Source organism: Typopeltis vanoorti, chromosome 7 (genome assembly GCF_054136105.1).
Source record: "Typopeltis vanoorti isolate ZY-2024b chromosome 7, IOZ_Tvanoo_1.0, whole genome shotgun sequence".
Lineage (NCBI taxonomy): Eukaryota > Metazoa > Arthropoda > Arachnida > Uropygi > Thelyphonidae > Typopeltis > Typopeltis vanoorti.
In genome coordinates, this window is record NC_143555.1 from 34,418,842 (window position 1) to 34,432,984 (window position 14,143).

Here is a 14,143-nt window from a genome sequence, read left to right on the forward strand (position 1 = left end):
CATCCTCCATGCCTGGGGTGAACTTCCCAGTTTTGGCAAAATCTCCCATCACTATTAATATATCTTTCTTATTGGTCTTGTATATTAGATCTTGCAACTTATCATAAAAGGTATCGATTTCTTCATCTTCATGTGACTGGTCAGGTAAATTTAATTTATTTGTAAAGTGAACATTTTTTTTTTTACCTTTTAATCTGATAGCGATCATTCTTGGGCCATGTGGTTCTATGGCCATGACTGCATTTTGTAGACTATTATTCACTAAAATGGCGACTCCTTCTCTATGTATATTGTCCTCTTTCCCTGAGTAGAATAGTTTTCCTGAATTTAGATTTATAACTCCTTCTCCTGTCCAATGGGTTTCAGCCAAACTTAAAATGTCCCATTTCATCATAGCAAGTTCTTTTTCCATCAAATTTATTTTCCCAGGTTTTAACAGTGTCCTTATATTCGTATTTAAGGTTAAGAGATGCGAAATTCTATTGGCTGACCACATACTAAACTTCTTCACTGCTCCCTGTGATCTAGGATCAGTTGCGTCGGTTTCCTCAGACGCAGTAGCATTCTCTTGACACAGTGGAGACTCCTGATTCATAGGGTTGAATGGCAGAATAATGCAGCCGGCTTGCCGCTCCTCTGCTGCATCCTTCGGTCCATGACTCCTTATTCTTTATTCGGAGCAACCTGTTGGGATTTCCTTCATCCGCCACCCGAGGGATGCGCCTGGTAGGAGTCCGGTCTCCCCCAGGCGCATTCTGAGGGAGACCTGACTCATGCTTATGCACCTGTATCTTTTCATCTGAGGTAGTAGTAGTAGCACTTCATCATCCAACTTTGGTTGATAGATCTTAGCAAAATGAGCACTCATTATTTGAACAGTCTCATCAGCTGATGTCACAAAGTCAAAGAGTATTAGATCCATATTTATTCTTTCTTTTACTTGCTACATAACATTAAAATTACTTTAAATTGCCTTTAGCCTATACGGTGATTGTTTTTTTCTTACTTCAATTTAGCTTTCTGCACAATACTTGTAACTTTTGTGTCCTGTGCTTTATATATTTCATAACTACTCTCACTGTTATGCTCAGGATATTGCTTCCACATCATATTTTTCTTCTTGATCTCTTGCTTAATATGATTGCGAATCAATTTCAATTCCATCATACTTGTTCTTTGAACTCTAGGGACACATTCAGATATTGCCTCATTTAAGCACCTTTTCAAAGTTTCCCATTGATATCTATCTCATTCAGTAACTGATACCATAGGACTAAAAATAGTATTCTCCTAAGTTTATCATAATTTTCAACTTTGTAATTCATCATATTACCTGTCCTAATTGAAATTTCCTTATAGTTATCTACTTCCCAGGACAGTACAGCATGATCACTGTCACAAACTGGTGGTAATGTACAGTGACGTAACGAGTATGAAGTGCCTGTGGCAAGTGTATAACTTGCCCCCCCCAACCCAAAAATGACAAAAATGTTATACGTTTTGCACTCCAAACTTAGTTGCGCCCGTGGCGAGTACCTCTTTCACCACGCCCTCATTACTGCACTGGTAATGTAATCACATTGTTAACTGTAATCTCTTCTGACACTTTGATCAAATCTAATACTCTTTGACTCAAGTTTTTGCTTTCACATATTGCTTGAAAAAGCTGTTGTCCCACAACAGCTCAATAAATTCTCCTTCATTATTATTATTATGAGATATCTCTTCTACCCAATCAAAGTTTGAATAATTTAAATCACCCATAATGATTAATTGTTTTGTATCCATCAGGGAAATTTGGCAATACATTTCATCATCCCCATTATGCATCTCCAGGTCTGTGGCAACACTCTGCCTTGTATTTCATCCTGTTAGCCTCAAACTCACTGCTACACAGGACATTATTATTATTACTGTTATTTAAGTTAAGGGATATTACATCCCATATTGTTTCATAGCCAAATAAGAAACTCGAAGAGTTTTATGCCGAATATAGAAACTATATAAAGTTTGGCGAGTCCAAGCGTAAGCAAATACCTGGATAGTGCAACACCTGACCCATTTGGTAGTGCAACACTGAGGCAACTCATAGTAAGAGTGGAGCAAGCTCTGATCACTATTCTTGGTATTTACCCATAATGTGAAACCCAGCTCCTAGGAGCTGTATTACTGTTCTACATTATGAGAGAAGGTCACTACCCAGACCGGTTTCAACTTTTATTGAGGTCTCATCAATGAGAAGGTAGACCTAATAATACCAAGTTTTTGGCAAACAGAACTTACATACCCTATTATGAGAATTGCCAAGAAGGTGTCCTAATAAATTATTAATTATATGAAGAGCCAAAGGCTTCAATTCGGCGACATGAACTTATTTAAATGTATTAGGACACCTTCTTGGCAATTCTCATAGTAGGGTATGTAAGTTCTGTTTGCTACAAACTTGGTATTACTAGGTCTACCTACTCACTGATGAGACCTCAATAAAGGTTGAAACTGGTCTGGGTAGTGACCTTCTCTCATAATGTAGAACAGTAATACAGCTCCTAGGAGCTGGGTTTCACATTATTGGTAAATACCAAGAATAGTGATTGGAGCTTGCCCTACCAGGGCAAGCTCCAATCCTTGTTGCACTATCCAGGTATTTGCTTATGCTTGGACTCGCCGAACTTTATATAGTTTCTATATTTGGCATGAAACTCTTTGAGTTTCTTATTCAGCTATGAAACAATATGGGATGTAATATCCCTTAACTTAAATAAGTTCATGTCGCCGAATTGAAGCCTTTGGCTTTTCATATAATTAATAATTACTCTTATTGTTTTTGTGTTTCTAACCTCCTAACTGATTTTAATCATCAGATATCATTAGTTATACTTCTTCTCCTTTCCTGTCTATTCTGTCGTTCCTGAAAATGCTATATAGTTTACGTTCAATTCCAGCTACAATATCTGCCTTTGATAGCCAGGTTTCACTAATGCCATTAATCTTAGGCTGCAAACATATCCACCAAAGCAAGGAAATCAACCCCTTTGTTCTCAATTTCCAGGCATTTGTGTGTAGATATAATGAATTACTACCTGCATCTTTCTTATTCTTAAATCTATAGACTGTTTAGCTGAGTTGGACATCCTTCTCTTTTTTCTCCCAGATTCACTAAAAAAAGTCCAAAACCAAAAACTTACATTTCTACCCCTATACCAGATACATAACTATGCTCGTTGACTTTCATATCATGTTTGCATGCCATAGCTGATCTTACACATACATTCACATCATTCATTCCATGATGATCTCATTTTCGTTACTCTCTGTATGCGGTCTCATCCCAATAAGTAACTTCTACTATGGCAGATTCAATCAGGTTCAGGTCCCTCCCTCTTATGTACGTCTTTTCTGCAACTAAACTCGCACTTATTTCAGTCTGCTCATTGAATCATTTGCTATCATAGCCCTCCTTTTATAACTTGATAATGTCGTATCTCAGTAACAAACCAACAGTTTTTACTCTCTCACTTTTCTTTCTTTCTTGCTTGTTTGCTGCTTAAATCATTAGTTCCAACAAGAACTGTCTTCTCTTTTACTTTTCTTTTCAATTTTTCCATTACATTTGTCACATCTATAATCCCCCCCCCCCCAGGAAGCTCAAAGTGTAATAACTTCATTGCCAAGCACGTTTCAAGATTGAATCATTGTATCATGCTCCTTCTTTTTTTCTCATGTTCTAATTTACTTACCTTGTTATTGTTGTTTTAATATTATTAACAACTTCAGGGCTTTCCTGCCTCTTCTTGCTCTGATTATTTTTCCTATCCTGTTTAAGTTTCTTTAAATGCTTTTCCACGTTTTCTAATTCTCTGGTCAATTTTCTAATTATTTTATTTTAACTGGGATATTTGAAATGTCAAATTATCCTCACAGCGTGATGCAAAAACTTTTCTCAGAATGCCAGATATTATGAAGAGAGCTATTTGCTTAATAGATGACCTCTCTCTCACTCTCCCACTCTCCTACTTATCAAGAAACACTTTAACAGATTCTTTTCTTCTCTCTCTAATCACAATTAGAGGATTCCTACTTTACTTCTAAATCATACCAGTACAAGTCTTCAGGACATTTTTGCTATATTGAATAACTGCAATAATAAGTTGGTCATGGTTATTCACTAAAGATACACTCACACTATCTAATGGCAATCCATTTCATACACTAATTACCTACCATAAAGAGAATGTGGTGTTTTCTGGCTAATTTGCCTGTACCAGCTGAAAGCAACAAACTCCTGCTTTTATCTATGCATTAAGATCTGTTTTTATCATATCTCCTCTCATCCATGTCTGGACAGTTCATCAACGACAATTCATCGCGAGGAAAATTAATCGCATGAAAATTCTTTGTGGATATATGTGAAAAAAAAAATTCATATATAAGAAATACTTCTGCAAACATATTTCTTTTAAAAAATATTTTTAAAAAATTTAAGAAATATTTTATATATTATTTAATACTTAGGTTATATTTAGCTTTCTGAAAATTTTTATTTCGTATAAAGTTATTAATATTCTTTATTATTGCAGGCTCTGTAGATAGAATATTAATTGTTACAGAACTGGGATAGGATGGTTAGGGAGAAAGAGAACCATATTTAAGAATATTTAGGGATAATAGTTATATCCAACTAATATTTATGGTTAATTATTTACATATTCCTATTTACTATTCTAACTATTAATAGTTAGAATAGTTATTAGAGAGAATAAAAGATGAACAGTTAAGGAGAAAGAGCACAATATTTAAGAATATTTATTCTTCTAACTGTTCACTATTTTTCTGCTCTGTGCATTTAGACATCCACCCAGGTGGGATATATTTTTTTACCTGAACTAATTCAGAAGGTGAGTGTTTCAGTTATTGAATACACATGTATTTTGAAAATGACTCCACTTTTTCTGCATACAAAAGTCATGTTGTATGATGCTATCATTTGCAGAGCTAGTTTAAGATCATAGGTTCACTTTTGAGTAATTATATTAAAGAAAATGATAATAAAATTACCTAAATTACTTAAATACAGGTGCAATAGTCCATCTTTTCCTCCAATACCAGTATTTTATAACACTAAGAAATTTTATAATGTCTCCTTTACTGAAAAAAAACATATAGATAGATAGATGCATGCTCCGAAAGTGAAATACGTAATTAATTACTTCTCTTGCGAAACAATCAAAAATAAACTGTAATCAAAAATATCATGCCGTTAACAACCAACTAGATAGCATACCCTCTCCCATCGATGAGCTGTCGATTCGAAACACGCAGTGGGCACAGATGTGTGTAATTATTTTTAGGTAAGAGATGAATTTCATCATCTGATGTGAGACCACAGCATTGCTTACTGGAGGCCTGAAGTGGCTTAGTGATTTCCATGTTCGATAATGGAATTTGAGCAGGATTTCTGAACCAGTAATAAATTTAGTTTAATCCTTTATCCAAGTGTGAGCAAACAAAGTTTGTGCCTGAAAATATCTTCAGGACTGAATATGGTGTTGTACTACCTTACTGGGGTAAGGTAAGTGTTGTACCACCTTACTGGGGTAAGGTGGTACAACACTGGGAAACTTGTAGCAAAGGTGGACCAGGCTAACAGCACTCCTATCCCAGTATCTCCCATAATGCAAACCATATCTCCTTGCGGATATGTGTAATGTTATGCATTAAGGGATTGGCCACTACCCAGACTAGTTTCGATCTTTATTGATGTCTCTTCAGTGGGAGCCAGGCCCAGAGGTGGAGATACCAGGCAGAAGCAATAGCAAGGTCATCTTTACCTATAGGAGTTGACAAAAGGTGTGGCACCTTTTTTATTAAATTACTCTGGATTTAGAGAAAGATGTTGAAAGTTTATTTTTCACTTGCTTAGGCTATAATAAATTAAGTTTAATCCTTTATCCAAGCATGAGCAAACAAAGTTTGTGCCTAAAAATATCTTCAGGACTGAATATGCTGTTGTACCACCTTACTGGGGTAAGGTGGGACAACACTGGGCAGCTCATAGCAAAGGTGGACCAAATTATAGTCTAACCAAGTGAAAAATAAACTTTCAACATCTTTCTCTAAATCCAGAGTAATTTAATAAAAAAGGTGGCACACCTTTTGGCAACTCCTATAGGGTAAAGATGACTTTGCTATTGCTTCTGCCTGGTATCTCCACCTCTGGGCCTGGCTCCCACTTAAGAGACCTCAATAAAGGTCAAAACTAGTCTGGGTAGTGGCCAATCCCTTAATGCATAACGTTATACATATCTGCAAGGAGATGTGTTTTGCATTATGGGAGATACTGGGATAGGAGTGTTGTTAGCTTTGTCCACCTTTGCTACGAGTTGCCCGGTGTTGTACCACCTTACTAGGGTAAGGTGGTACAACACTTACCTTACCCCAGTAAGGTAGTACAACACCATATTCAGTCCCAAAGATATTTTCAGGTGCAAACTTTGTTTGCTCACACTTGGATAAAGGATTAAACTAAATTTATTATAGTCTAACCAAGTGAAAAATAAACTTTCAACATTTCTGAACCAGGTTAAAATGAATAAAAATTACAATGAAACTAAAATTAGGAAACTTGCCAATCAATAAATATATTACTTTCATTGTATAAGAATAAAAGTATTATGAAAATCTAATTAATATCTATACAAATAATATACAAATAGATAAATAATTAAAAAAAAAACTATATTTGTGAAATTTATCTTGCACTGTATTTACTTTTTATATATTGGTATCAAAGCAATATCATTTCAATTTTCTAGCAAATAACATTTTCAAGGAATTTTTCCCCGAGATGAATTGTGTGTGAATCCCTCTCATCTGTCTGTTCTACAAACTGATCACTACATTTCTGCAGTGTCCTCATATACATAATTCCCCAAGTTAGTGATCATGTTGGTCTCTCATCCTCTTACCATCTCCCTATCTTCTCTGAATAGCATGGCTTCATTATCTATCTAAGACAGGCTTAAGCTACTGTAAACATTAGCTTTCCAGTGCAATCTATCAGCTGCCAAGTTATATATTTTTCTGTAAGAGTTCAGAACACTTATATTCTTGATGTTTTTCTATCCATTTTCTTCTTGATCTTCCTGGCAGCATCTTTCCTTCTATTCTCCTGGAGAATTTGAGGAATCCTTTTCCTCAAATTTTGACACTGTGACTGTTTCCTCAAAGGAAACAGTTGCTACTATTATTGATCTCTGATTCTTGCTATTATTGAAATATGATTATGTAATTCCCCTGATTGGTTTTCATTTCAGTTCATGATGTTTTATTTTCATCAAACACTTGGTTTCATGCACAGCATTATACACGTGCAAAAAGAAATCGTGGTTTGCATTATGGGATACTAATGCAATTGATGAGAACCCATTAGTCTCTATGTACAAGTATCAGTCATGAAGATGCTGCACGACTAATATTATTTATTAGTCGTGAATATTAATAAGTACACGGTGTTGCATTTTGGAGCGCCAGAAACATAAGGCTATGTACTATATTGGCCAGGGGCATTGATTCAGGATGTGCTGGGAGGGGGGGGGGGTGATGCACACTCACAGAATAGCAATTTCACTGATATTATATTTTTGTATTTATTCCTGTTAAAACTCCCCTAATTGTTGGCTAGCTTCTTGTGATTACTAAAATTAAACACATTATACTAATGCTCATGAAGAGGAGTCGTTTAGATGCATAAACATTGTATCACGTTCGCATTAATAGCTTCTGGTGTGCGGTCACAAATATGGACACCTTATTAATATTCACTACTAATATTATTTATTAGCCGTGAATATTAATAAGTACAAGGTGTTGCATTTTGGAGCGCCAGAAACATAAGGCTATGTACTATATTGGCCAGGGGCATTGATTCAGGATGTGCTGGGAGGGGGGGGGGCAATGCACACTCACAGAATAGCAATTTCATTGGTATTATATTTTTGTATTTATTCCTGTTAAAACTCCCCTAATTGTTGGCTAGCTTCTTGTGATTACTAAAATTAAACACATTATACTAATGCTCATGAACAGGAGTCGTTTAGATGCATAAACATTGTATCGCATTCGCATTAATAGCTTCAGGTGTGCGGTCACAAATATGGACTCCTTTGAGCCCTTTAAACAGATCTGCAGATGGTGCAGCATGTCATATTCTTAGCATTCTTGTAGTAGTTTTAAATGTCCCAGAAGATGAGGCAGTGTGCACACTGAGACGATAACACCCAGAAGTCATTAGTGGCTGTGATTGGGTATTTGTGAAGCAATCCAATTGAATGTTATCATTTGTCATGGGTTGTTGTTTTTGTTTTCTGAGTTTCATCAGTTTTGCATGCATGAAATCTGAGCTGACATGTTTATGATACCAATGTAGACAAGTTTTTAATATATATTTATACTTTTCTATAAACAATTTATAACTTTTTTGCCCTTATTTATGATGAGAAACAGTGTTGACAATGTCTCATTTTCTGCCAGAGCTTTCGCGGCTTGTATGATTATAGTTGAAAGGAAGTTGGAACTTGTGCATATGTAAGTAAAATGAATTATTTCAGCCTTTCTTTGGTTCAGTCCAAAAATATAATAATTTCCCAAGTGATTACTTTTTCTGATTTTTTATGCATATTATATGGCTGTATTTAAAAATCGTATCAAAATTCAAATTATCCGTGTATCACTCTAGTATTTGTCAATGATAATCCAATCTTACCACGAAGCTTAAACCCTTTGTGCTTCTCACATAAACAGTGCACTGTGAAGCATAGCTATTGTTCATTTGACCTTTATACTTTCCATATTTAAAATTATATTAATTGATAAATGAAAGTATTCAAAGTTATCCTACAATTAATTGCATTGAACCACTTAAGATGAGCACTGATATGCTATGTACTCTTAAAACTTTCCTACATCAATAAAAATGCAATCATACGTTCAAATTGAGTTGAATTTTGTAGAACGGGTTGTATAAACCACTCAACAACAACGCACCTAAATGGGCATTGTGATGAAGGTGCTGCATTGCAGGAAGTGGATGAGATTCGAGATTTGGGAGTGATGGTTGACAGTAGACTGAAGTTTAGAGGGCATATTGCAGGTGTTACGAAGACTGCACATCGTAGGGAAGCTATGATAAGAAATGCTCTAACATTTAGGGATAAGGAAGTAGTTGTGCCTCTGTATAAAACATTGATCAGATCGCACTTGGTTTTTGTCTGCCTGCTCCATGTAGGGTGTAATAATAATATTATGATGTAAATTTTGTTCATTCATACTTATTCCCAAGTTTTCTGGAAAAGACTCTTTTACTAGTTCTTCCAGTAAAAAAGTTAAACATTGTTAAACAAATATGATGAAAACAATCATTTCTGCATGACACCTCTCTCTCAGCTGGTATTCCAGAAGTTTCCACTGCTCCAAATTTTATTGCTGTTTGTCAGTATTTTTATAGTACAGGAGAATGATATTGAGTATTTTTTCTTTCTTTTATTATTATTATTATTTCTTTTTGTTCTAAAATTTCAAACAATTTATTATTGCTTATTGAGTCAAATGCTTGCTTTAAATTCTGTAAAGCAACAGTGAAGATTTCTGTTTTTTATCCACATCAATTCAGCTACTTGTAAAAGAACATAGATTGTATTAATTGTTGATCTCCCTTTCCTAAACACCATTTGCTCTTCTTCTAAGCTGCTTTAATTCTGTTTTGAATAGTTCTGAATATACCAAGGAATATACCCAAGAGTAGCCCACACTGATGTGAGACCTCAATAAAGGTCAAAACTAGTCTCGGTATTAACATCCACTACATTGTTTTACATTATGGGATACTGAGGCAACTGTTGTGAAGTTAATAGCCTCTATATAAACATAGACTAGTGTTGCAAAAATATTTCATTTGCAGACTTTGTCACACTTGTGTAAGGATTAAAACAATAATATAATTTCTTGTCGTGTATAATGTACTTTGGAACCAGTGGTAAAACTTTTTACAACTATTTCTGATTCAGACCATACTGTCCTGGTGCTGTCTACCTACCTTTGTGTGAATTATATTCAATCATTCTCCCCTGAACTTTGATGATCACACCAGAGATACTGACTGGTCTATAATAATTTGGCTGCATCAGTCCTATCTTTTTTTATTTATTATTTTTTTTTATGTTGCTCTCACCAATGAAGTTATTTTTTTTTAGTGTTGCTCCCGCTCATGAAAGGTTATTTGTAAACCTGTAGTATATTTTGTACCATGGTCAGGATAAGGATTTTTTTTCTATTTTTGGAACTTTTTCAAGTCACTTCAGGCCTTGAATAAGTAGGGCAGTGATCTCAAACATTCATCAATGACAATGAGCCAATGACATTCATCTCCTGCCTAAAAGAATTCAGAGAAACTGAATTCTGATGGCAGGAATCTATGAGCTATGACTATCAGAAGCAGACATAGTAACTGGTATCGAGTGCAAAGAATACAGCATTTTTAAGAAGGATAGACAAGATAGAAGGGAGGGACATGCTGCTAATAATATGAAATGCCTTGAATCCAGTTATAGTTGACACCTATCACTGCAACACTAGTAACAGTTTTTCATGTGGCAGTGAGTTTGAAGTGCCATCTGGTGTGAGGTGGATTCTAACAAGATTTAATACATAGTGGGATGTTATTACTGATCTGGTGGATTGGTTGCTAGTAACAAAGAAATGCATCAACAAATAAATATGATGGGGGTGAAGAGAGTAATCATAATGGGGGACTTTAATCATCCGAACATTGATTGGGTATCAGTAAGATCTCATGAGAAGAATGAAACTGAATTATTGAGCCTGACTCATGCCTGATTTCAAGAATTCAAATTACCAATTGCAAAAAATTTAGAACAATTGCGGGAGGGAACTTAACGAAAGTATTTTGAATAATGGATTATTGGCCACGATTGAAATTAGTACCAGTATCTATTTAGTGTATATTAGAATGAATGCCAATTAACCTAGGAATATTCCCTGAATTTTGAATAAGCTCATATTATAGGACTCTGGCTGGCGCAGCAATAAAAAATAAATTTGCCAGTGTCCGAAAAGGAAGCATTCCTGGGTAGGGTTGAGTAAGGCACACATAAAATGAGTTTGTAAGACAGATAAAATAAGTTAAGCGTTGAGATAAGATTAGATAAAAGGAATAAAGATAAAAACTATAACAATAAAATATATAACACAGGTATATAACATGTTCACACAGTGCAAATTGCTTTTCCTGTAAAAACATGGGTTGGGACCACATAACTTCACTTCCATTTTTTGTCCTTTTTTTTTGGTGGATTAACCACATGCCCAGTATCTTCTGAATGGCAGATTATCATCATTTAGGATCATTCTTTGAGCTGGCAGACTGTTGGACAACTGGAAGTCAGGCAGCACAGACGAAGTTGGCATTGCTTCAGTGTGTCACAGTGATATATCAGCATTATGGATGCAGTTTCCAGAGATATGAATCATTATGAGAAGAGTTGGCCATGATTGCCCTAGAGCTGTGCTAGCCAGAACAGATTGCTGTTTGGCTCTAACGCCAAGTTGGAATCACTGCAACATTTTCACTATCTCTTGAGATTGCTGTGCATAGAGGTGAAAACATTTCCAACAAGACTGTTGTTACGAAGGCTTAATTCAAGTGAACTCTACATAGGAAAGCTAATGGCTTGTGCCCATTAACCACCGCAAAGCTTGCTGAAACTGATAGCCTGAACATGTGAATTGTAGGGCCTGTTGCACAAAATGAAAATCCTTAATTTTGATGTTCAGTTGTGCTGGATTCCCAACTACATTGGAATTAAGGGAAATGAGGCTGTGGGCGCAGCTGCTAAATTAGCTCATACTTTCCCCATGTACTGTTTGACAGTATACCATATACAAACTACAGACAGTTTATAAGATCAAAGCTAATTGCTGAATGGCAGGAAGCATTTACAAACAAATTATATAACATTAAGCTTGAAATTAAGCATTGGCATTCTAGTCAACATATAAAGAGAAGAGAGGAAGTTGTTCTTGCTAGGCTCCACATAGGACACAGTCATTTTACACACTCTTATTTACTGAGGGCTGATGACCCCCATGTGCGAAAAATGCAAAATACACGTCTCACAATTTGTCATATTCTGGTGGAGTGCCAGCACTTTACACGAGAGAGGAATGAAATTTTTACCTATCTAGCCAAGCCATATATACTTAGGCAGTGCTAGCAGACTCAGCCAGTTGTTTGCCGATGATGCAAAACCAAGGAGGGTAACAGTTGATAAAGGTGATGTTGATGTATCTTACAAGATGATTTAAATAAATTGGCAGTGTGGGAAAAGACAATGGTCATCAATTCAATGTTCTAAAATGTAAGGTAGTCTAAAAGGTCAGGTAAAATGTAAGGCACTTTGGGATGAAAAGATCATCATATTGATGATAATAGTATCATATTGATGGTATTAGTTTACAGGAAATTGATGAGGCTAAGAATCTGGTGGGGAGTGGTGGTGGTGGATAGAGTTTTGAAATTCAGAGGTCATATTGCCAGAGTTGGCAGTGTAGCTCAGAGGATTACTTGGATGCTGAATAGAACCTTAACAAGTAAAGACGGGGAGATTATTGTCTCTCTTTCTTCTGCTGTGCACAGATTTGGTCACCTGCATTTCTTGGGGATCAGGAGGTGGTGGAGAAGATCCAGAGATGAATGACCAAGCTGGTCACAGGTCTGCAGAATGTTCTCTATGAGTATAAATTGAGGATGTGTGGGTTGCAGAGTTTAGCTGAAAGGCAGAGGAGAGGGAATAATGATAGAAACTTATAACTTACTAAAAGGATAATATAAGATACACACAGAAGAAATTTTTCAATACACAGGGAGTAAGGGGAAACAAAGGTCACACTTGGAATCTATTTAAGAGTGTGGTTAGTGAGTTCTTTTCTTAGAGAACAGTGAATGAATGGAATGGATTGTCAGAGGTGGTTATGAGCACCCCAACAGTAAACAGGTTTAAGGAGATGTATGATGGTATTGTGCTAATGGATAGAGTGGGTCTCCTTCGATGAGTCTTTTGACTCCATGGAGTGCCCATATAAATAATAATAGTAAAATTTTTGTGAATGTTCTCCATGTTTTACTACCAGCTGTACTACAGAGCCACCGATAAAAGTAAATTTAAACTACTAGTACTACTCTACTGTTTCCATTACCACTGCTTGTAATGATAATAAAATATGTTTATTATGACAGACTGATTAGATTCCCCTTTGGAAAGTAAGCTGAAACTTTTCCATTAGATAAGATAAGATTGATCTTAAAATTTAATTATGTACCTGCTATTTTTAAATATTTGCTAAAATATTTAAAAATCAAAGATACATGTTGCATTACTCTTACGCATGTGTTTTTATTTTATTTTATTTTTTTTTTTCTTAATGCAAATAGTTCCAGAAAAATCTTTCAAGCTCTTGCCCCACTTGTCACAAATATTTAAAGATGGCATTGCATATAAACTTCTAGCAGCTGCGCAGGATGGTAAGCAATATATTTCAATAATATATATATATATATATATATATATATAATGATTATTATTATCACCATCATCAATAGACTTCTTTAGAGAAAGAAGAAGACCTGTCATTTTGGGCCTTGAATTTGGTCTGGTCTCAACACTTAGAACATCCTTCATAATTGCACATTTCACAATTCTCTAAATAACCCTCACTTTTTCTGTCACTAGATCCTTATTTGTGGATGTCCACGAATAATCCCTTATTAAACTTGACAAAAAAATTATAATTTTGTTTAATCCTTTATCCAAGTGTAAGCAAACAAAGTTTGCACATGACATATCGTCACAACAGAGCTGCTTGTATATAGAGGACTTCACATCAGTTACCTTAGCATCACAAAATGCAACATACACACACCTTTTGGGCATGTATAATGCTATGTATTGTGTGAAGGGCCACTACCCAGATCAGTTTCATCCTTTATTGAAGTCTCATAATCAGGAGCCAAACCCAGAAGATACCAAGGTTGAATAAATGCAGAAATTATACATTTCTCATATACAAGTAG

General features: G+C 35.4%; 1 protein-coding gene across 2 annotated transcripts in view; it reads left to right on the plus strand.

Moving 5' to 3' along the window:
• Positions 1 to 14,143, plus strand: part of LOC150104576 (F-box only protein 7-like) — a 429,110-nt gene that overhangs the window by 110,182 nt on the left and 304,785 nt on the right. For both annotated transcript variants that reach the window (XM_090395788.1, XM_090395787.1), the window contains exon 6: positions 13,505 to 13,594. In XM_090395788.1, coding sequence (XP_090251914.1) covers positions 13,505 to 13,594 — 90 coding nt within the window. The remainder of the gene's footprint in view (positions 1 to 13,504; positions 13,595 to 14,143) is intronic.